The sequence below is a fragment of the Acipenser ruthenus genome, chromosome 3 (assembly GCF_902713425.1).
Source record: "Acipenser ruthenus chromosome 3, fAciRut3.2 maternal haplotype, whole genome shotgun sequence".
Classification (NCBI taxonomy): Eukaryota; Metazoa; Chordata; class Actinopteri; order Acipenseriformes; family Acipenseridae; genus Acipenser; species Acipenser ruthenus.
The window spans coordinates 65,963,825-65,987,776 of NC_081191.1; the positions used below are offsets into that span (position 1 = coordinate 65,963,825).

A 23,952-nucleotide genomic window follows, 5' to 3' on the forward strand; every position below is an offset into this window, starting at 1 on the left:
CCACTTTAGAACATAAAATAAACCCTTAACCACGTTATTCCACAGATTGCTGCCTGTAAAAAAACAAACAAAAAAAACACTTACACGTATACATGTTTTAATTTACCTTGTCATCATCGTCACAAGTCATAACGTTAGAAAAGGGAATCTCTGCTTTGAACATCTTTCGGCAGTGCATGAGCTGAACAAGTAAGTAGCAAACGGTTTTGAATTTCATCTTTTTGGCAGGTTTTATGTCTGAGAGGATTAATCCAGGGAATATCTGTCAATATAGAATAAAAACAGGTGATAAAAGATACAGATAATATTTGTGTGCAGCACTCAATATAATCCTTCATTTCCAGGAATTTTCACACAGGCAAATAGAATGAGCGTTCATGCATTTGAAACCCATGTAGAAATTCTTATTCACTGTGCATTGTGGCATTTTGTAGATCCAACAGATGGTTAATGCTTAAGTTCTTTTGTAACAACTAGACACAGTATAAACACACATGTATAGCATACCTAATGTATATGTAAATCAATACCACCTAAGATTTTAATCCTGTCTGTTTCAAAATTATATATGGAGAGACAAAGGAATACCAGATGCCCCAGAAGGTTGTTGTCAGGGGTAATCTTTGTTGACATTAACATACAGTATCCAACTCATCTAAGGCATGCCCAATGTGGTTTAAAATCCAGTGAAACACAATGGCCATAGCACAATTGGATAGATTATCTAATCACAATGCTCCCAAAGAAGAAGTCCTATACCATTAACCCTTCACCACCTCTCTTGACCTCCAAACTGCCTGGTGACCTATAGAAATTTAAATTGCCTGCTGTCTTTGCTCTACCTTCAAAATTGTTATTTGTATGTTCCCTTTTTGAATTGATCCAATGTCAATTTATTTGGTGATTTGAATGTTGATTGTCGGTTTTTTTTGGCCATCTCTTGTGGAAAATCATCGATTTTAGAGAATCAGGTATTTGTAATCAACATATTTAAAATGAAACAATCAAATACCAGAACAATTAAAATTTGCAACAAAAGACATGACTACCAGAGTACACAGACAGCAACGTGACTGACTGCCGAGAAAAGACCCGATCTCGAATCATCCATGACATACAGGCAGCCATTTTTCAAAGAAGCATCATTAGCTTCCTGAGGAATTCGAAGAGGCTTTTACAATTTCAGCATTTCGTTAGTAGGCTCATTTCTAACAAATAGTACCAGCTTGGACAGACTGGAAATGCTGATCAGACCCCAGTATTTTTATGCATGACAAACAATACGAGAGTTCACAAAGTGGGAGAAAAACAGGTGTGAATAATCATGACTGGAAATGAGAAGCAGCACATAACTGTAATCTTTGTAAATGCATATTTATTTGTAAATACGTTTTATTTTTTCCTCAAATTGAGGGTGTGAAATTTGGGCTGCGTCTTAAATTCAAAGGAATACGGTGTGTGTATGTATGTATGTATATATATATATATATATATATATATATATATATATATATATATATATATATATATATATATATACACACACACACACACACACATACATACACACATTATATATATATACACACATATACATATATATACACACACACCGCTGTTATGATTCCAACATCAGTGACAGTCTTGAGAGACTGCAAGTATGCCACTTGGGCATATAACATGCTACACAAAACACAGCCATGATTCAACACCATCATCATTAGCAATCAAGGTTGCCAATTTTCATCTCAAAAGACACCACAATGCATCTCTGAGCATCTATATTTAAAAAAATTAATTTAGCATGTATTTTCAGTGACATAATGATTTTTAGTAGGCCATTGCCTAGATGATGTTTCACCTGATGCCAAAATGTTATTTTTACTTTTGATAGGTTTCTTTAACGATAAATAATTTCTATAAAGATAATAAATGTAAGACTTTTTTTTTGGTAGGTCCCTTTGTTGAGTAAAATAGCTTTATGAATTCAGAATCTTTAGAAGTTGCAGATTAGCTGGTAAGAGACTTGGTTGGAAACAAAATGATGTCTTGTATAAGTTGGGGACATGTTCTGTTTCTATAAGATCACATACAAATGTTATTAAGACAGAAACAAACATTCTTCTTAAATTTGAGTCATTTAATTGCTTTAAATAAATCTAAAAAGCTTAATTAAAAAGCTCTCTGAGTATCCATATCAGTAGTATACGTGAGTCTTCAAAAGTTTACTATGCTTAACAAAGCTTTATTAAGTCTTTCAAACCAAATGTTCTTTAATAAATATGTAGGGACCTCAGCATTAGTTTAAACAGGTGTCACTTTCAAAATAAATAAGTAGTATGGGGGTCTCTTTGTAAAAGCCTCTAGGTCTTACCTTCCGTCGATGAGATGGCACAATAAAAAAGGTTTCAATGTTATGCTTCTGTAGAAAACTATTTCTCTCATGGCCATATCCAGGTTCTACTTCATAGTCTCCATTGAGGCACTCCAGGGTGGTCTTTGTAATGTGAACCTTCCTGAAACGACGGACAAAAACCTTCTTTACCAATGCAACAGTGTGCTTAGTTTAAACCTGTGTGTGATTTTTTTAATTTTATTTAAACATTCAGTTAACCATGTGCTATATGGTATTAATAAACGAATACTATAGTGTTTGGTACTTGAAATGTATTTCAAGTACCAAACCATCTACCCAAATGCAAAATAAGAGTAATTTAAGAGTAATCTGATTACAAATCAGCATTAGAAGTTGAAAAAGCAGAAGGCTGACAAAAAAACCAGAATGTGTATTCCTGTGTAGAGTAGACATAAATACTGTAAATCCTTACCCAGGTAAACCACCAGCTTCCATTACATTTGCTAAGGTCACATCATTGGACCAGACATCATACTGCCATTTGCGGAGGCCAAGTACCCCACAAAGCACCCTTCCTGTGTGAAGTCCAACTCTCATGTTCAGGTCCACCTCCGTGGCTTCAGCTACAGACCTGCAATATAGCAAATCAGCACAGCATTCAAGATTACATGCTAGGACTTTCAATGAGAACCGGGATCACTTATTTGCAATGGGGGTACTCTGCAGTCCATTGTATTCTGTAAAGAAAATGGCACTGAATAATTGACATCTACAGGCAATATAAATGTTCTATCTTCTTTATACACAAACCAACCTGTAAAAAGAGCAGGAAAATGAATAACCATAAGATATTTATTTGATCAAAAGCAAGCTGGGTTTGTTGACTAGAGTTCAAGATATGGAAAAGACAATTTGATGCAATGTGAAGCAAAATTCATAAAACTTTGACATTAAACTATACGGTTTTTAAAAGTTTTAATTACTTTTGTGTTGGTCCTTTACTGGCAGTTAATGATCAGGCTTCAGACCCAACTACCCCTGCAGGTCATTACCTTCCAGTAATGATCCTCTGTGGATATATATCTGGAAAGAACCAGCTGCATTACAGACCTAGAATGAATTTAGCAGTGGCCATTCTTTTCAACTTTCCACACTTTACTCATCAAAGGATGTGAGCCTGGTAATACAATAATTATATATATTAAAAAAGAACTCATCCACTCGGGTTCTTTGCCCCTTTGAAAATAGACCCAGGACACAAGAAATTGATTTTTTTCATGCGCTGATGCACTATTTTTAATTCACAAAATCAAATAAAACACAAAATAAACACCTAGCTCTTCAATGAGCACTAACTACACAAACGGGAACCTAAACTGATCTGCAGGACGGCTAAGCCGTTTACCTGCTACAAGCACCAAAACACTCTCCTTAAACTTACTTTTTTAACAACTGCTTGGAAGCAGAGCACCCCTTCTGCCTCCTTCTCCACAGCAGCCTTGAGCAAACTGTGTGTGTGTGTGTATATATATATATATATATATATACACACACACACACACACACACACACACACACACACACACACACACAGTCAACTCCACTTATTTGCATTTATAATTGCATAAATCACTTAATTCAATAGCATGCAGCTGGTCCTGTTTTTTAGTGCATCATTTTCTGTGATTGAATGATACTGTTAAATGCATATCAGCTAAATGCATAATTCACTTAATTGCATGAAGCTGCATGGTCTCAAAGTCCACTGTAAATTGCATTATAATTTGTATAATTGCATAATGCAAACAAAGTCAGAGTGTTTAAAAAAAACAGAACGTTGGAGTGTTTCAGAAATAGTAGTGACGTAGTGCGCAGCAATGGCATGACAGCGGGAAAAGTTGGCACGAAAGACAAAGAAAATGGCAAAGCGAAGTTGTAAAACTCAAGCCTCAGCACACTACGAGTCCACATGGAGGCAAATGGTTGTCAGTCTTATGACAGTTTTTTAGAGTTGTTTATCAGCAGTCGGCCAAATACTGTGCATACTTCTATCAAATATTTTTTGCTACATTGTAGTCACAAGATATATATATATATATATATATATATATATATATATATATATATATATATATTGTGACAGACAAGTGTGTCCAAAAACCAGAGATCCAGACAGGAGTTTCTCAAAAGAGAGGACGGTATGGTCCAGGTAAGTTTATTATTTACACAAAATAAACAAACAAACCAAAAATAATATGCCTAGCCCTGTTCGGGCCTAACTGACTTTCTTCTTTGTCCCTTTCTACACAGTGAAACAAACAAACCCTGTGAAATAGGCAAGTATTTCCCCTGTTCACCAATAGGGGCAGTATGTCACGTGCTTGGAAGTCGAAATTGGAGTCGAATGCTTAGAGCCTGGATGAAGTGCTACCCTCAGCCACAGATTACCTGAGGTTTCTCCCTACATCAAAAATGAAAAATATGCGAGTAGGGTTTTTTTCCTTACCTGAGTGCTGAGTGGTTCGTATTTAGTTTTGCAGGGTGCGTGGTCAGGCTGGAGAGGCTGGACTCTTGCCCCTAGCGCAGTCATGCTCCGGGGGTTGGGCCGTGTCTCAGCTGCTCATTTTCATTAACTTTTCTATATTTTGGGTGGTAGGTGGCAATGCGCCACTGTGGGGTGCATTAAGTATTATTATTTTTCCATCATGGTTTGGCAGCCTTGTTTTTTGGGGGGAGGTGGCCCATAGCCACTTCCTATCTGCGGCCCTGGGATGCATGTAACTGTTCATGTTTTTCCAGCTGGCCTTGCCCAGGTAGCCACCAAGCACCAACGGACGAGGCTTCTGGTCAAATTTATCTTTCACTCGGGCCCTGAGCACACATCACAGGTGATTAAATCATCTGCAATTGCAATCAATAAATCATTCATTCATTGTGGATTCTCTATGCTGAACTACTGCCACTAGCTCCATGTGTGGAAGACCAAGAAAGATTTTGCAAAATCTGGAAGAATCATCGTTCGAGCAGCCTGGCAAAATCATCAGATGACTGCAAAAGATTTGACACAAGAATTGATAGAAGATGGTCAAGAAATTCACAAGCGAACAATTCAACGATACCTTAACAAGATGAATGTTCATGGGCGAAAACCAAGATGCAAACCTTGGTTAAAAACCATACACAACAGAAAGCGATTGGAATTTTGAATACTTGAAGAAACCTAATAATTTCTTCAACCAAATTTTATGGTCAGATGAATCCAAAATATAACTTTTCACCAAGAAAGAAATAATATGCTTGGAGGAAGAGGGGAGGAGAATTTAAAGAAAAGTTCATCATGCCCAGTGTTAAACATGTTGGAGGTTGTGTGATGGTATCAAGATCAAGACATTTTGCACTCTCATTTTTTACCCAGTGCGAGAAGACTTATTGGATGGAAGACTGTATTCCAGCAGGATAATGACCCTAAGCATTCTGCGAAGTCTACAAAGGAATTTCTGAATAAAAGGAAGATTACAATTATGGATTGGCCATCTCAGTCCCCAGACTTGAATCCCATCGAGAAGTTGTGGATTGAATTTGTTGTTGCAAAAAGGAAACCAAAGTCGATTGCAGAACTCAAAGCTGTATGTGTTGAAGGATGGGCAAGAATATCTCTGGAAAGATGCCAGGAACTGGTTTCAAAATACAAAAAAAGACTGCAAGTTGTAAAGGAAGCAAAGGGTGGGCACACAAAATACTAATACAAGGGTGCCCAAATGCTTTTGAAATTTGTTTTTGCATGTTATTTTTCATTTTATGCACGTTATCACAGTTAGTGTGGGAGAAGTTAGACAACAAGCAGTGGAAGGGTTGAAGAGCATAGACAGCTGCGCTCTACCAGGTAAACTAAAACTCTGGTGCTTTCAGTTTGGTCTACTGCCGAGGTTGCTGTGGCCACTGACTGTGTACGAGGTTTCTTTGACAACAGTAGAGAAGCTGGAAGCTTTAATCAGTTCATACATCAGGAAATGGTTGGGAGTTCCACGCTGCCTCAGCAGAGTGGGACTTTATGGTAAAGGAATACTGCAACTACCAGTCTCTGCTCTAACTGAGGACTTTAAGTGCGCCAAGGTCAGACTGGAAATGACATTAGTAGAGTCACGTGACAAATGTGTAAGGGAGGCAGCACCTGTGTTGAAAACTGGAAGAAAGTGGGCGGCAAAGAAAGCTGTGGAAGATGCAAAGGCTGCCCTTCGAATTGGTGATATCATGGGGCAAGTTCAGCATGGAAGAGGGGGTCTTGGTTTCAGTTCAGCTCCTCCTACATGGCACAAGGCAGCCCCAGCTCAAAGGAGGAAGCTGGTAGTCAACGAGGTGCAAAAGCAGGAGGAGAGGATGAGGTGTATAAAGGCCATTTCCCAGGCCAAGCAGGGAGAATGGATGAGATGGGAGAGTGTGGAACAACGCAAGATTGGCTGGCAAGACCTATGGTCAATGGAACAGAGCAGGATCAGTTTCCTCATCAGGTCAACATATGATGTTCTCCCATCACCACAGAACCTAAACCTCTGGGTAGGAGAGGATCCCTCATGTCCTTTGTGTTCATCACCTGCAACATTAAGGCACATTTTGACAGGATGTAAGGTGGCTCTTAGCCAAGGACGGTTTACTTGGCGCCATGACCAGGTGCTGCGATGTTTGGCCTTGGCATTGGAAGACAAGCGTAACATGACCAATAAGTTGCCACCTGTTCCATCAAAACATTACACACAAAAGACAACATTCCTCCGCCCAGGAGAGCAACCACCAAGAAAAGGTGTTAAAACCAATCCTCGCCCAGGACAACTGGAAGCTGCTAGAGACTGGAAAATGCTGGCAGATGTTGGTCAACGGCTTACTTTTCCACCTGAGATTGCCACCACTAACAGATATTGTCTTGTGGTCTGGATCAGCACGCCTTGTTCACCTGGTAGAGTTAACAGTGCCATGGGAGGATGCTGTAGATGAGGCGTATGAGAGGAAGAAACTGGGGTATGCTCAACTAGCCACTGAAGCGGAACAGCGAGGATGGAGAGTCCGGGTTTACCCAGTGGAAGTGGGTTGTCGAGGATTTGTGGCACACTCTACAACCCGGTTTCTCAGAGACGTCGGATTCAGTGGCCAAGAGTTGCGTCGCACAGTGAAGAACTTATCTGAAGCAGCAGAGAGGAGCAGCAACTGGCTGTGGTTGAGACGGAAAGCTTCTGGCTGGGGATCTCAAGCACAATAGAAAGAAAGAAACGCTGATGTACAGGTAAGTAAGCTGGGCTGAGTTGAGTGGGGGACGGAGGGGGGTGATGCTGGGACGCCAGAATCACCGTCGAGCCCTCTTGAGGTGTCGTGGGCTAGTCGACGAAACACTGAGGATGGAAGGTGCCCACTTGAAAACCCCATAGATGTACCCTACTTAGCTCAATCCAGACGGTTGTCATGCTGATGCGCTGGGGAGGCCGCACTGTGGTTGATCCCCTGAGCCAGCATCACAGCCGTTGTGTGTGCTGATGCGCCAGGGAGGCAAAATAAGCTGATCCCTGGAGCCAGCATTACACTTCAGCCATTAACACCAGACAGAAGGATATCTACATCATCATATGGAAGGAAACGTAAATGGATGGAGACACATATGGATCACATTAGTTTACTGTAAAGCTACGTCTTAGGTGGTGCTTATCTTGGCGAGAGCCGAGTTCAAATCAGCATGAAGTTTTAACATCTACTCTTGTGTAATGGAAATCATGTAATACTTTGTTGTTTTATTGTAAAGCTGAATCTCTAATTTATATCTTTCAACAGAACAATTAAAAACTAGAGTTGCTAGCAACTATAAAGGCTTCCAAGCAGTTATCGTGAAATTTAAACGCATTGGTTAGCGAAGTATGTACAACATTTTTCACAGCTGTGGTATTTACCATTCATGAGAAGAAGACTTTTGGAAATTGCTCAATTTTCATTAAATCCAAGATGGCTGCCATACCATGTAACCAAAGGCCGCCATATTGACCATGGCACAACATCCCATAGTCCTCTACATCTGTGTCAAATTTTGTGCATTTTGGTGCAGCCGATAAGAAGTTATAGGCAGTTTTATAGCCAGTTGCATATGTTGATGATGTCATGCATCACTGTTTGACCTTAAAGAGAGGTCAGAGGTCCCTGGCGATGACATTTTTCATAGAGCACATTTGACTTCCTATACGTGTTCCATTATAACTATGACCCTGTCGGCACGGCCTGGAGTTAAAATTTCAAAGTAAATTCCAATATGTCCACCGCGCCGTGTGAGCAATCGGTTTCAATCTTCAGCAGTTAATACTTTCCAACAGTCTCTACAATTGTGTTGACATTGAAGAACATAAGTGCAATGGTGTTCTTGTTATGGGTTGCAAAAGTTTCTTTACAATTATCAATATGGCCGCCAAACCATGTGACCAAAATGTGTCATTTTCATATCACCAGTACTTCACGTGAGTCTCTGTGGTCATATAAAGTTTCATGACTGTAGTGTATTGCACCTTGGATTTATGCACGAATGTATGAAAATAGAGCCGTCGTGAAACGGTTATTTGCGCGCCGCGGCCATGTTTTGTAACGAAAAAGCGTGGATTTTACAAATGGTAGAAAGGACCTGGTCATGAACATGCGTGCCAGTTTAGGTGTCGATTGACTTAGCGGTTTAAGACAAGAAGATTGTTGAATATTTGGCGCCAATCCAGCGTAGCGGGCAAAGTAATTGTTCAATCGGCCTCGATTGAACATATGTTTTTTATAGGCCATTGCTGCAATATCTGCTGCCATTGTCTTATTTCCACCTTGAGTTGTTTAACAGCAAGAGTTTTGAAAAATTCCCCAAATTTCCACAAGATCCAATATGGCGGTCGAACCATGTGACTTTTTCATTTGGGGACACCAGTCTAGTTGTCCAGCCATAGGCATCTACTTACGTAAGCATTTTCATAACTCTGCGATGACATTTGTGCGGAAAAATAATAATAATAATAAACACAGCAATAACAATAGGCTTCCCAGCCTTTGGCTTGGAAGCCTAATAATAAACACAGCAAGAACAATAGGCTTCCCCAGCCTTTGGCTTGGAAGCCTAATAATAAACACAGCAAGAACAATAGGCTTCCCCAGCCTTTGGCTTGGAAGCCTTATAGAAATCACTTTCTTTGTGTTGCTCATTTTCTTTAACTGCCCAAATACTTTTGTCTGCTATATAATTTGTGTTTTTCTTATGAATTTGTGTGTGTTACACAATAAAACAATACCATTATTATACTATGCAACAGTGTAGGATACATATAAGTTAAAAATGCATATGCTAATGCATAACACAACTGAATCAGATTCAAACTATATTGGGTTATTTAATTACATGAACAGGCATGAGGCAGTTAGGCAAAGAGAAATCCAATTTATTATAAAAGGAACATTACATTCTCGTTCTCTAGGGGGGTTTGATCAGTACAAAACTGACAGTTTGTCTAACATCGTCTGTACAAATGTCATGGCTGTTGGCCGAGGGTCCAGTTCAGTTTGCCTTGACTAGCTTATTTACATTTTCCTGCCTGGCACCTTTTCACAATTTACCTGGATGTACATGATGCAGTCTATTTTATAAGGCACTATAGCTTTAAGTATTTATTTATTTGGTGAAATGTTAAAACTCATTCCCCACCCACCCACCCTGCAAAAATGGAGCTTTCAGCTGTGTGCTATAAGTAGATAAGGTACCTCGGCTGCTTTGGAGTTTAAAGACTATTCTTCATCCCTTTTGTACTGTCTATATGCAAAGCTGGCAGCATAAGAACCCCACTTCAAAGTGTATAGAGAATCTGAATATTAGCCTGAAAGAAAGGCTTTCCATTGCCAGGAATGAACACTGTAAGATCTAAATACCCCGTACCTGTCAAGTTTGATAAGAAAGGCAAACATTTACATCCACAATCTATAAAGAATCACCTCTGAGGTATTTGGTATCTGAGAAAGGATGTATACTGAACTCTGAGAAAGACTCTAATCTTGGGTATTAAGAACTTGCAGGAGTTCATTATTTACAGTTTGACCTGGATGTGTCAAGGTTATACTTAAAATATATGAGTACAGTAATTCAAAATGACACCATCACAACAACATGAGAAACATGGCCTTAACTTTTACACCTCTTGAGTGCTCAGGCAAGCCATCTTTATTTCCCCAGGGGTGAGAACTGATGTGTGGTGGAGATGGAAGATGTTTCTTCAAATTAAAATGCACCTATTGCCCTTATGACATTACAATCTAATTGGCACCACGGCCTTCTGTTGTAATATATACTGGGGATTAATATTATACAACATATCCTAATAAAAATATAGATATGAGTTATTTTGCAATTTGTTTACATAGTCACAATGAAATCTTGAGTAAAGCTGGTTTTCCTCAGCAACAATCAATACTGCTTAATGTAACAAGACTCCCATAAATCTTCTGCTAAGAAATTCATTTCAAAAGTGATATTCCCTAAGGAACTGGGCATTGACAGTTTAGCGCAGAGATAGTGCAAATGAGCATTCTCTAATATTATTATGAGATGCACTAAAGCTGCCGGCAATTGCGACACTTACAATTGCATCAATTTGTTAAGAACTTTTGAAAGTATGTTTTAAACAGTCACAATTGTTGCTGGAAATTTCCCAGTCCGCTTTTTCTCGTGCGTTGCCAGTTGTGCTCAATGCATTTTTGAGGTAAATACCCAAGTACCTAATTTTCACTAAAGTCAGGGTGTACTTACAAGCCTTGAAAACAAATTTCTGGTTTCCCCAACGTGCCTGGAGCAATAGACTGCACACATGTTCCACTAACCCTTTAAAATAATATTTTATTCGCATTGTACACCAATGTGTACAATGCAGCAGCATTATATATTTTGTGTTACCCGGTAAGCTAAAGTAAAAAGAAAGTGTGCTAGGTATTTATTTGATTTTACTTTTGTACTGTATACTGTATAGGTCTACTGTACATATTTATATTTTTACATAATGTAATGTGTAGCCTACCCAAAACACATAAGTGCTATTTCAGCGCAATGATTTACATTTAAAATGCATTGAACACTATAAATATATGTGTCTGCGAATTTACCGTATTCAGTATTAAAATGGTTACATTGAAGATGAAACAGAATGCATTGTACAGATGACGTTTACATTTAACAAAAACAATGTTATTTTGATTCTTGCACCCTTGCATGTATAGATGTTATCCTTCGGGCACCTTCTGCTGCAGCAAACCACAACTCAACAATGTCACATGACTCGTAATGTATAATAAAGCTAGAGATCTCGCTAAGAAGACGCAACAACTAATTAAATTAGTATATTGCGGCTCTCTTCCTTAACAAATTTTCTTTTAGTACATACTACAAAATATTTACTTTGCTAAGTGTTGCAACAAAAATGCAAATTGCAATATGTTTGCACTGCAACTGGCCCATCTGAGTAAATCTACCCCTAAATGTTAGAAACAGTAGCGTGTATTTTTTAGAGTGAAGGGAGGTCAAAATATTGCTTTTGCCAAACATCTAATAAGAAATCTGTATTACTTTCTTCATGGATGATGTAAGTGGGGTTGTTAAGTTTTGAAATCAGTACACTACTTTAAAAGTAAAAGGAAAAAGCAAACATGAAACATCCTTCAGCCTAAGACAGAGCAACATTCTACGCATGTTCTGCCCCAACTGCTGCATCCTTGACAAATTGCTCTTCTATAGCCATTAAAAATCTAACTCTGGGAAAAGATTAACAGCTGTCTTTTGTGTTTCTTCAGTTTATAAATGCTAAAAAAAACTCAAATTAAAGCTCACTATGTTTAAACAACCCTCTACTGACAAAACATGTTCATAGATATAGAAGAGCATTTTTCAAGAAGGTCTCCCAAACCAAGAATGTTGTTGCCATGGAAACAGAAAGGTACTGTACCATTATCAAAATGGGGATGGAGTAATGTGAAGCAATAACTACAAGGAGCATTGTGTGTATGAGTAGACAACAGACTTCTAAATGGATAAATACCAGTGAGGTAAACTGATATATGCTTTTATACAGTTGTATCTCAGTATACTAGATGTTTCCTGTAGTCACCTACACCTGTTACATGAAATATATTTGTAACATTATTTTTCTTGCGACCTGGATTTTTATAAATAAACAGTTATGTACTGTATTTGCTCTGAGGCTGACTTCACTGATCCTGTCATTTGGGTCGGCACCACTGGTCCTTAGTGATGTTTGGTTATTGAAACTGCAACATGTTTTGTAATTGCAGGATAACATCATAGAATATCATACAATGTACTTGTCATATAATATGTAATGTAGAGGCAGCAGGTGACTACAATGAAGCATCCTTGTTTAGTGCTCTGTGCAGTATAAAGTTAACTTGAATAAATCAGTTGTACTTGTTATCCAGTAATCAATTGACAGAAAAGTCTGTAAGAGTCTACACATGGCTTGACTTGAACAATTGCAGTAACCCAACACTAAATTCCTCAAAGTTAGAAGGCAGGCCATCCAGGTAAATGTGAGACAATGATGGCATCTTTCCTTCTCCTGCACTTTCATCAAAATGTAAATGTCATGAAAGTAACTGGGCATTACGTGTATCATTAATCTTATCATTTTTTCCCCTCTCATCTTTACCAGTGAAATGAAAATCAGATACAGAAGGCAAAAAGAAACCTTCATCTCTCAGGCCTGAAGACTGATTCCAGTTCCTGGGGTAAAATAAGAATATATATCTATGACAGACTATTTATTTAGGTCTCAATGGATTTTCTCCAGGTCACAAAATAGTTACCTTCATGAGATTGCATATTACTACAATTGACATTTGTATTGCTTTTTTAATACTGTTTTTAAAAATGTATTTTGTATGCAGTGTCTGATTTAAACTAGATGTTCTAGTTCATTCTTATCCTGGTTGACCCTATAGCATTCAGTGGTGATGTGCACTGGTAGGAAAACCCTTAGCAGTATAACACTGTGATGTTGAGAATCCAGAGAGCACCCTTCTACCTGTGTTTTTTTTTTTTTTTTGGATGAACCTGGGATTATATTCTTTATTCAGTAATTTGCACTAGCTCCAGTTCCATTAGACATTGCTATTAGGCAGTATTATTTGATGCATGCTATAAAGCTCAAGAAAAGCATTACCCTTTAGTAAAAGCCAAGGAGAACATAACAGGAAGATGAACCAGTTTAAAATGTCCAGGAGACACTGGACATTCCTTTGGAAAAGCACATAAAATAAATGAGTTTTATGACTTTAAAGCTCATCATTCACAAGGAAACAGGTTTCAAAGTTGAACCATCAGACAGCTAAACCTCTTTCAGAAAACACAACTTTTCCTCTTGTAAAATGTAGAAAACCTGCCATTAAAGTATAGGAAAATATATCACAACTTTCTAGTTTTGAAGGGCAAGCTGTTGCATTGTTTGAGTGGATTGTCATTTGGAAATGGTCACGCGACACTTCAAAACTCTTTAAAACACCTCTCAGACTTGCTGCATTGAATCAATGTCATCTTGGCTGACCATTGTGGCCCTTAATGTTATAGCCTTGTAAATGTATGTGACTTCAGTGGTAGTGGTCTTGAGACTTAGGTCCCCGAGGGTGTCCTTAGCACAAAAGCCACTGCTAGAACAGACACTAATAATGGAAATGAGGTAGGTGTCAGTGTGCCTGTCAGACCCTGTACAGTATTCTTTGCATAAGTACTTCAATCTACAGTGCTATAAATAGCTACACCCCCCTCCAAACTTCTTGAAATGTAACTTTGTCTTTAAAGACTATCTGGTACAAAATCAAACAGCAATACACAGTGCATTCATACATACAGTTTAGAAATGTTAGGTACAACAACCACTTTGGGTCAAACAAAACACCAGCTTGTATCTACAGTCCCTGAAGATGGTGTAGGGTCTGATGGCAAAAGATAAAGAATTTCAGAAAAAAAGGAGACTTAAAAGATATTACTGCTGTATTCATTTTACCATCATACCAATTTTAAATTAGAAAGGTTAAGGTAAAAAATCATTGGGATTTTTACTTTGAAGTCAGTCTTAGCCACTTACAGTAAGTGTGTAATTGGCCAATGCTAACTAACTAAAACCAGACATACACAATGTGATGTGTAAATAAATGATGTATGTAAGGGTACAATTTATTGTATGGCATCTAATTAAACAAAATGTACTATGGAAGCTTTAACATCTGCAAGACTACATGCTCCCTAACACCATGCTGGGGCAATGGTTCTGTTCTGCCGTTTTTTATAAAATCGTTTCATTTAATCTGATAAATGTTAGTATTACAGAAGTGGTTTTAAAACTAGAGTTAACACCAAACTAATGTTGTCTTCGGAAAACAGGCTTTATCAGCTTTTTCAATTGTTGATATCTATCTGCTACCCTGCTAGACACTACACTTACTTTGACCTGGCTTACCCACACTTTCCCCTTACTGGGTGTAATGGATCTCCTCCCAGTGACTGATGGGTTAAAAATACTGACATCAGCATAAGACACATACTTCTCTCTTGACTATAGAGCTTTCTCTTTAGCTGAATGGTAAGGTGTTCGTCTTTGAACCATAAGGTTTGCAGTTGGCGGCCAGCCCTTCAATTTCCAATAAATTCAAGCTAATGAGATGCCAGTCCATTACACTGGATAATCTGTACTTTCCTGTTTCCTCAACACAACCACTTGCCCTATGCTATACAGTAGATATGTTTCAAATTAACTGGGTTACCTGCACTTTCCCTTTGCAAGAGTAACCCCTGCTTTCCCTTTGCCGTGGTAACATTTACCAAACAATTGAAGAACATATGGAAGAAGTTTTTGTAAATATTATTTTATAACCATACATTTTGTTTTTGTGTGTGTATATATATATATATATATATATTATATATATATATATATGAGCTAAAATATATATATATATATATATATATATAAATATATATATATATATATTGAGAACGCGCTGCTTCCACTTGGGTTCATTGCCCCTTAACAGATGTTGACCCAGACACAAAAATTGCAGTTTTAGCGCGGTTGCGCACTTTTATTCAAACACAAATAAACAAAAACAAAAATAAACACCTAACTCTCACGAACACTAACTAAAACACAGAAACGCCCTTCCTAGCACGGGACAGATACCCCGTTTACCCGTAAAAAACAAAACACACGCTTTACAAAACTCAACACAGCACAGTACTTGTGACTGCTCGGACACAGAGTACTCCTTCCTATGACCTTCTACTCAGCAGTCCCCACTAGACTGACTGCTGCTTTTTTATTTCTGTCAGCTGGCTTCAATTTACAATAATTGCCAGCTGAAATTAATTAACAAATAATAAGACAATTAACACATACTGTTTTTTAGCAGGGAGGATTTTTTACCCCCTCCCTGCTGTGTTACAATATATATACACACACAATTAAATTGTTGTTTTTTTATGTTTTTTTTAAAGTGGAGTAATACAGTACTGTAGTTAATATACAGTAAATCATGATAAGAACCAGGTATTATAAGCATGGAACAAGCATGGTAAACTTCAAGTTACTGTGTATATTAACAATGGTAAACTATTTTAAGGGGCACTACAATTAGTTTTATGATTGCAATGTTTCAAAGATCATGCCACATTAATAATAATAATAATAATAATAATAATAATAATAATAATAATAATAATAATAATAATAATAATAATTTCATAGCAACCCCATCAAAGTAGCGGTATGACCCATCCGCCAATTAAATTCCACTTCTGCAGTTATGGTGTAATTAGTGAACAAGACCTAATGCTTTCAGAGGGGACACGTTTGCCTTATTGTTTCTCACTTTGATTTCTGCTGTGCAGCATCAATATAACCCTGCAGTGGTTTTGGTGATTTATGAATGGGCAAGATTCCAACCCTCATTCCAGAGCATGTTTGGGATTTATTCAATAGCTAGCACTGAGCCGGTGGGAAAACAAGCTATGTTAAATTGTTCTTTTGTTAAATGTTTATTTTGCATTAATCATCAATGACTTATAATTAACCCTGTAGTATTTTGAACAAGCAAGCTGATACATTTGCCTTTTTAATTACATCGCTTGCTGATATTAAAACAAGGAAGTACATCTGCTGTAAGAGCATCTCAGCATATCAAAATTGTTTGACTTCGTGCTATTGTACTAGATTATTTTTTATAAAACCCACTGTATTTTTCCTTCATGCACTGTTTCAACTCTGGGCCTAAATCTTTACATTGTGATCAGTATGATACGTTGATGGGAATTCCACTTTTTAAAATAATTACTTCAAAACATAAGAATAGTTTGGATGAAAGTACACCAGTTTAATAGTCTCAGATACATGTCACTGATTAATGCTTTATTTGAAAAGACTATTACCCACAATGGCTATGTTTACAACAACTTTTGGCATCCAGAATGGAACATTCTTTTTTCTAGAATTTTGATGTCATTATACCATCTTCGTGCTATACTTTTCTAGATTTTGGAAATATGTGTTCCAACTGTGGAATGCCTGAAGGCGATAGGCCAGTGTCCGTTTGGTATGATTAACATCATTACATGGGTCAAAATGCATCAACTTCAAGGGACGAAATGAAGAATCATCATGTTACTGTAATCCAGTTGCTGGTCTCTTGTTAATTCTTATTGCACAACTTCAGAAGAAATAGCGCAGAGCCAATAAAAAAGGCAGCCAATAAAAAGCCAACCAAGCAGAACTCTCCATGTAGTTTAATCAATAGAACCTTAGCTTACAGTCTTTAAGATCATAGAATGAATCCTATACTTCTCTTACTATAATTATAGTAGTTATAACCTCTCTGGAAATTGAATTAATTTGGCGTTAAGAGTCATATATATTTTACCAGTCATTTTGTTTTAAACATTTCACCAAGGTTATATTCATATTGCAGTGAAGCTATTGATACTGGTGTTAGTACATAGTTAAAAAATATGGTTATGAAAGGACCTGTAAAGGAGTGAAATGAAAAAGAACCATGAGTGTTTTGTGTTGTTTTGTTTTGTCATATTAACTAATATTTGTTTGTCATTATTAGATGGCTAAACTATCTGGGAGCTGCCGCTTCAAAGCCAGTATTAAATCCGGACTGCACTGCACCATTGTTCACTATAAACTTGTATTGCACCACCTGCACAAAGAACACTCATTACTGGATTAAGTGATCATGTCTGTATCTATGTGTGTCTTGTTTAGTGTCTTATTATTTCGGGACTCAACCCTGTGGTTTAACTGAGCGATACACATTGGTATGTAGAGCCCGTTATTATTTATCAGCCAATATAAGAGCTGTTTAACCGTGAACTGTGTTGTTTCAAATCATTCCTGAGCACTTCATCACCTCTACACCTGCGCACTGCAAACCACTTTGCCACACGTGGTGTCAGAACACGGATATGGACGTCACTGCATTATCTGCACTGCTGCAAGCGCTGGAGGATAGATGGGAGGTTGCAGAGAAAAAGAGAGAGGAGAGATATACGGCGCTGATTGAGAGGGTCGGTATCAGCAACAGAGCACCAGCGGGACCCGTGATGACCATACCCAAGGCACGGGTGCAGAAAATGATGGCGGAGGATGACCCGGAGACGTATCTGGTGGCATTCAAGCGCTTCCCTAAATATGCGGGCGCTCCGAGCAGTGCACTAGCCAACGAATGGCCCAAAGCACTTTTGTACACTTTCCCACCAATACCGCTGCTCCCTGTCTTCCTCAAGAAGGTCAGGAGAGAAAAATCGACAGTTCCCCTGGTGGCCCCCAGTTGGCCCAGGAGAATCTGGTTTTCGAACCTTTAATTACATTTTAGTCATGCAATTTAATTTAGTCATATCGACTATAACCTGCATAGATTTTAATTCAGTTTTAGTCTTTGGAATATTAGGGAAATTAAGTTTAGTCCTTTTTTTTACTTTAGAATTAGTTTTAATTTGATAGCATTTAAATCCATACGATAATTCTGTGGCAACTTATTACTTACCAAAACAATTTAAGCAAGGAACAAATGAATAAAACAGATAAGGGACCTTATCTGATTTATTTGACCTCCAAACCTTCACATGTTTGTCTAAGAAAGAAATTATTAAACCAAAAATCTTAAACATGGAATTTGAAAGATTTATTTCACTCTTCAGTGGTCAGACTTTTTCTCAGACTCTGTGTGTCAATGTCCAGTCCAAAATTTCCTGAAAAAAAGATGACACTTTAAAAAAAAAAAAATCTTGGGAATGTGATGGAATACATACTGGAAAACACACATATTTTTGCAATACTTGTGTGAACTAATTAACTTGTCTTCAAAGTTAACCACCTTTAACCATCATATCATTAGTATCTGACAAGCAGTTTCTCTTTCATTGTAACATTAATATGCTTATTCCTGTGTATATTAATGCCTGCTAATCCACAAGGTGGATTCCTGCATCAGTTTTTTTTTTCCCCAATACCAGATGTCCCAATTTTATCTCACATATTTAACATTTCAAGGGGAATGGGAATGGTAAGTAAACACCGATTAATTAAACAACTACATAAGTTCATATAACCATTTTCTTTGGTGAGTAACATACACATCTATATTAATTTAAAAATAAGACTTTAATGGTTAGTATTTCCAGCTCCAAATGAAAATCTGTCCTCATTGCTGACTACTTTGATCTGTTAATGTTATTTGAAATTGGTCACTACATACAAATAATTTGCTCTGGTCTTTCTAAAACCTGCTGTACTTTAAATTATTTTGTTATCAGTGCATATATAGCTTTGAAGAGCAGAGATGGATGTCTGTTTTACTTGTTCATTTTCAAGAAAGCGCATCTTTTCAGGTGAACCTGCCTCTGTTTCGTTTGCCTCTTGTCAGGTCACCGGTAACACTCAACACATGTTCAGCGAAGGCTTGTGATGCCGGCAAGGCAAGCACATCCAGCGCACAGATGCTTCAGCCCTGGAAAAACTGTACTTGTGCAGCCCAAAATGCAATGCCGTTCTCATCACTACAGGGCTGCGATAGCACTTGTTTGTTCTTCCGAAGTGCTTGTCGAACACAAAGCCCAGTTTTAGCAGTTTTAGTCATATAGTCCTCTGCTTGCTTCAGCACCTTCTGGATCTCACTGTCTTCATTCTTGACAAGTGTGTCTTGTCGAAAGTCACACCAACAAAAATAAAAAATAATAATAATAATCAGGTTGAATATAATAGCTAATGATAATAATAATAGTAATGTTATAGATAATGTAGCTAGCTATTATCGCACACTCTCAAAACTCTTTATTCTCCTGAACTTTTCCACACTCCTCCTCTCCAAACCCATTATTTATACCACCACTGTAGGTTTCAGTTGTGTTCAGCCAATTATAAGCATGCATGACACGGTTGCCTTTGCAGCAACGTTCATGCATGCCTGGGATTGGGTACTATTTGTCAGATAGACAGGAGATAAAAGCGCGAATGGTGAACCTCAGGTGACGAAATTCATTTTCGTCTGAGTTTTAGTCAAACTGCTGATTTCGTCTCGTCTTATTTTCGCAAACAAAAACGCAAAAACATTTAGTTATCGTCATCATCATCGTCAATGATTTTCATCAGCATTTCTTCATCGTTAACTAAAATGAAAAACAGTTCACTGAAAGTGTACCTGGCAGTTATATCTGCATGCCATGTCCCCATAGACTCTGTATCCCCGGACGCCCATATACTGGCGACCAATTTTCTAAAGGGTGCTAGGCGGCTGCATCCCCCTAGAAAGGACGTCCTCACCAAGTGGAGTCTGGATGTGGTATTGGAGGCTCTCACTAAGGCCCTGTTTGAGCCTATACATTCCATAGAGCTGAAATATCTCTCTACGAAGACAGCCTTTTTATTGACCATCACCTCTGCTAAGCGGGTCAGTGAGCTACAGGCTCTGTCATGCACAGTTCCTGTATGCGCGTTTGGAATAATGGAAACAGGCTATCGTTGCGCACAAACCCTGCATTCCAATCTAAGGTGATTACGGCTTTCCACTTGAGCCAATCAGTGGAACTACAGGCTTTCCATCCCCCTCCCTTTGATTCGGAGGAGGATAGGAAACTGAATTCCCTCTGCCCAGTGAGGGCATTGAGAGGTTATGTGGATGAGACAAAAGCGCTGTGTCAGCCTGACCAGCTCTTCGTTTTGCTATGGTAAAAGGACCCTGGGTCAAGCCCTCTCGAAGCAGCGACTGGCCCACTGGATTGTGGACACAGTATCGACTGCGTACAATAATGCCAGCCTACCCCCACCTGGGAGGTGGCCACGCACTCTACCAGAGGTGTGACTGCGTCGTGGGCCCTCTTTAGAGGAGCCTCATTCACTGATATCTGTACTGCGGTTAGCTGGGCTACGCCGCATACATTCACCAGGTTCTACCAACTTAATGTGGTAGATCCCTCTAAGCCTTCATTAGGCACAAGGGTCCTTGAGGTTGTACATGCACACCACCAACACTAGTTGGCGGTAGCGAGTCATCCCTTGTATGCTGTCCGCTCACGCTCCCTCACGATGGTTCTGGTATACTTTCCCAAAAGTATTGGTTGGTAGTCATCTTCGAATTGAAAGGGAACATTAGGTTACTTACCGTAACCCTGGTTTCCTGAAAGAAAAGATGACCACCAAACCTTGCAAAGTCACATCACTCACATTCGCGGGTTCAATGCAAAAGAGGAAGTGAGCTCCGCGGAGCGACTACTTATTCCCTCGGCAGGCAGGACCGAGGACGTCACTCCACGGAGGGGCCTATCGGCAGCTCTGACATAAAATGCTCAGCGAATACCTACCTAAGGCAGGCATATCCCAAAAGTATTGGTTGGTGGTCATCTTCTCTTTCAGGGAACCAGGTTACAGTAAGTAACCTCAGTAACGATCAATGAGAATATACTCCCTTGAGAAAGATATGTACAACATATCGAAACGGGCAGCTGGCTCTTTGAGATAATATATATATATATATATATATATATATATATATATATATATATATATATATATATATATATATATATATGCAGTCAATTCTCATTGATACGAATTTCAAGGGACCAGCAGAACAAATTATCAATAATTTCTATTATCAGGTGCAACTTTTTTTTTTTAATTGAAGTTGCAGTAACACTGAAATCAAATGTCAATTACAGAACAATGAAAAGTATTATACATTTTAAACTACTGTGCATTTTATTGAAAATACGGTTGAAAGATAACTTTGAAAAAATAATGTGAGAGCTTGATCTCCCATCTCCCGAAGAGACTTAAGAAACTCCCAATAATTTAATTTGCCAATTGTAATATATTATTACCGCAAGTTGATTTTCTAAAACAAGCGTCATATAGAAATATATACACTGCTGTGCAAACGTCTTAGACATGTTGCATATTTATACTGTGATGCATTATGAGCATCAACAATTTACTCAAATCCTTCACTAGTGTTTTCTACTATTATAACAACCCTGACTTGCATAAAAAAAGGAAAAACATTTCACAGGTGTCGTTGTCCATCAAATCAACAGTACGAAGGTCACTCTTGAAATCAGGACTTAAAGGATGTGCTACAGTAAGAATACCTCTGTTAAGAAAGGGGAACAAGACTAAAAGGCTAAAATATGCACAAGAACACAGAAATTGGACTATGGAACAATGGTCAAAGGTGCTGTGGACTGTTGATGGATTGACAACAACACCTGTGCCTTCTGCCAGTTCTGTTGTCAATTCAATGCTTGTCTTCTTTCTTTTCCTTAAGGATATTATCTTCAAGTATTGCTCATCCTTGTTAGACAGCTTTTTGGGTCTTCCAGTCCTGTGTTTGTCAATTACAGATGATGTTTCTCTGTACTGAAAATCAAGTGATGCGAGCTATTTCACTCATTTTTTTTCCTTCTTTATGCAAGTCAAGGTTGTTATAATAGTAGAAAACACTAGTGGAGGCTTTGAGTAAATTGTTGATGCTTATAATGCATCAGAGTAGAAAAATGCAACATGTCTAAGACTTTTGCACAGCAGTGTATATATCTTTTTTTCCCCACTGACTTGTACTAAGAATCTGTTTATGGAGCCCACTGCAGGAGATCTTAACACTCCTCCATGGCAGCCCCTTTCCTTTCCTCCCACGCATGACGCTAACGTTATGTAGATGCCCGCTAAAACTTATGTTGCATTGCAGCCTCTTTACAGTGCAAATGAGAAACTGACATCCTGTAAACATCATTTTGAAACCTTTGCAGTCGAAATCTACACAAAGATAGCTTTTTTTACATTTAAAAGGATCAACCTTAACCTCTGCACTAGGCCATCATTGGACATTAGGGGTTACGAATTCAGGAAAAGCATTAATGATCAAAGACAGGAAACCAGCAATCCTTACTTGGATAGAGGTGGTTTCGCTTTAGTGTTTTTGGGAGAATGTACAAGAATTTATGGACAAAAAGACTATATTTTAAAATGTAAAGACCAGTGATGCCTTGTTAAAGAAGGCCAAGTCTGCCACACAGCACGCTGTTCAGGGAACACTGTAAAAAAAGGTTAGACTATATATTAATTAATTACTAAGTGTGTAAGACTTCTTATACAGTATATGACTGATCTGTGTATATAAATATAACATTCTAGGTATTGCTAATCCTCGCTCTCATAGGATCTGTAGTCCCCAAACAGCACTAAAATACATTACAGCGGCACAAATCTGGATGCAAGTTAACACATTTCCCAATATCCTTTACACTCAGCTGTTTGAACTAGGGCAAGCAGTTTTATTCTCATTTTTCTTCTCTGGAAGAGCTCCAAAATAATTAGCATTAACAGGAAATTTGTGTCAAGTGAATTTGTATTATAAGAAGTCATTTACAGTAAGTCACAGCTAGATTTGACTGGGAGCGTGTAGAAAATTCATACTATCAGGAAATTCGTCTTATCTGAGTTTGTTTTAACGAGAATAGACTCGTCTGGGTTCACTGTTAAAATGTAAACAGGCAAAACATATTATTACTAGGATTTATGAATTACTTACGTGATGGTATCAATCATATCCAATCCCATTTCCACACAGCAGTGAGCATGATCGGTTTTTGGTTGGGTCAGTCCAGAAACACAGTAATAGCAATCCCCAAGGATCTTGATTCTCCTGCAGTGATTTTCCTGTGACAAATTTAAAAAGATGACATGCTTTCATTTTCTGATTTATAATCTGTTAGTACTGCTGAGTAGTTAATAAGTTCAACACATCTCCTGGTTTATTAGCTTGAAAGAGTGGCAACCTAGGCATTACAAGTATTAGCATGAGTAACATTAACACTGACCGATTATTCCACTTTTGTTTTAGGTCAGTCCTTTTATTTTATACTTCAGTTTGGAATATGCAGATATTTCAAAGACAACACTATAGTTGCGTCTTTGTTCAAACGCACTCCAGTGGTCTTGCAGTAGTCATACCATATCACCTACAGCAAAGGTACAGTATGAGGCTGCAGAAGTTTATAT

At 38.1% G+C, this 23,952-nt stretch overlaps 1 protein-coding gene across 1 annotated transcript in view; it reads right to left on the reverse strand.

Annotated features, from left to right (window-relative positions):
• LOC117394455 (adenylate cyclase type 1-like) overlaps positions 1–23,952 on the reverse strand; it is a 114,733-nt gene that overhangs the window by 48,611 nt on the left and 42,170 nt on the right. The window contains exons 5-8 of the mRNA XM_033992770.3: positions 23,483–23,610; positions 2,829–2,987; positions 2,375–2,516; positions 107–262 (exon numbers count right to left, since the gene is read on the reverse strand). Of these exons, the coding sequence (XP_033848661.3) occupies positions 107–262; positions 2,375–2,516; positions 2,829–2,987; positions 23,483–23,610 (585 nt within the window). The remainder of the gene's footprint in view (positions 1–106; positions 263–2,374; positions 2,517–2,828; positions 2,988–23,482; positions 23,611–23,952) is intronic.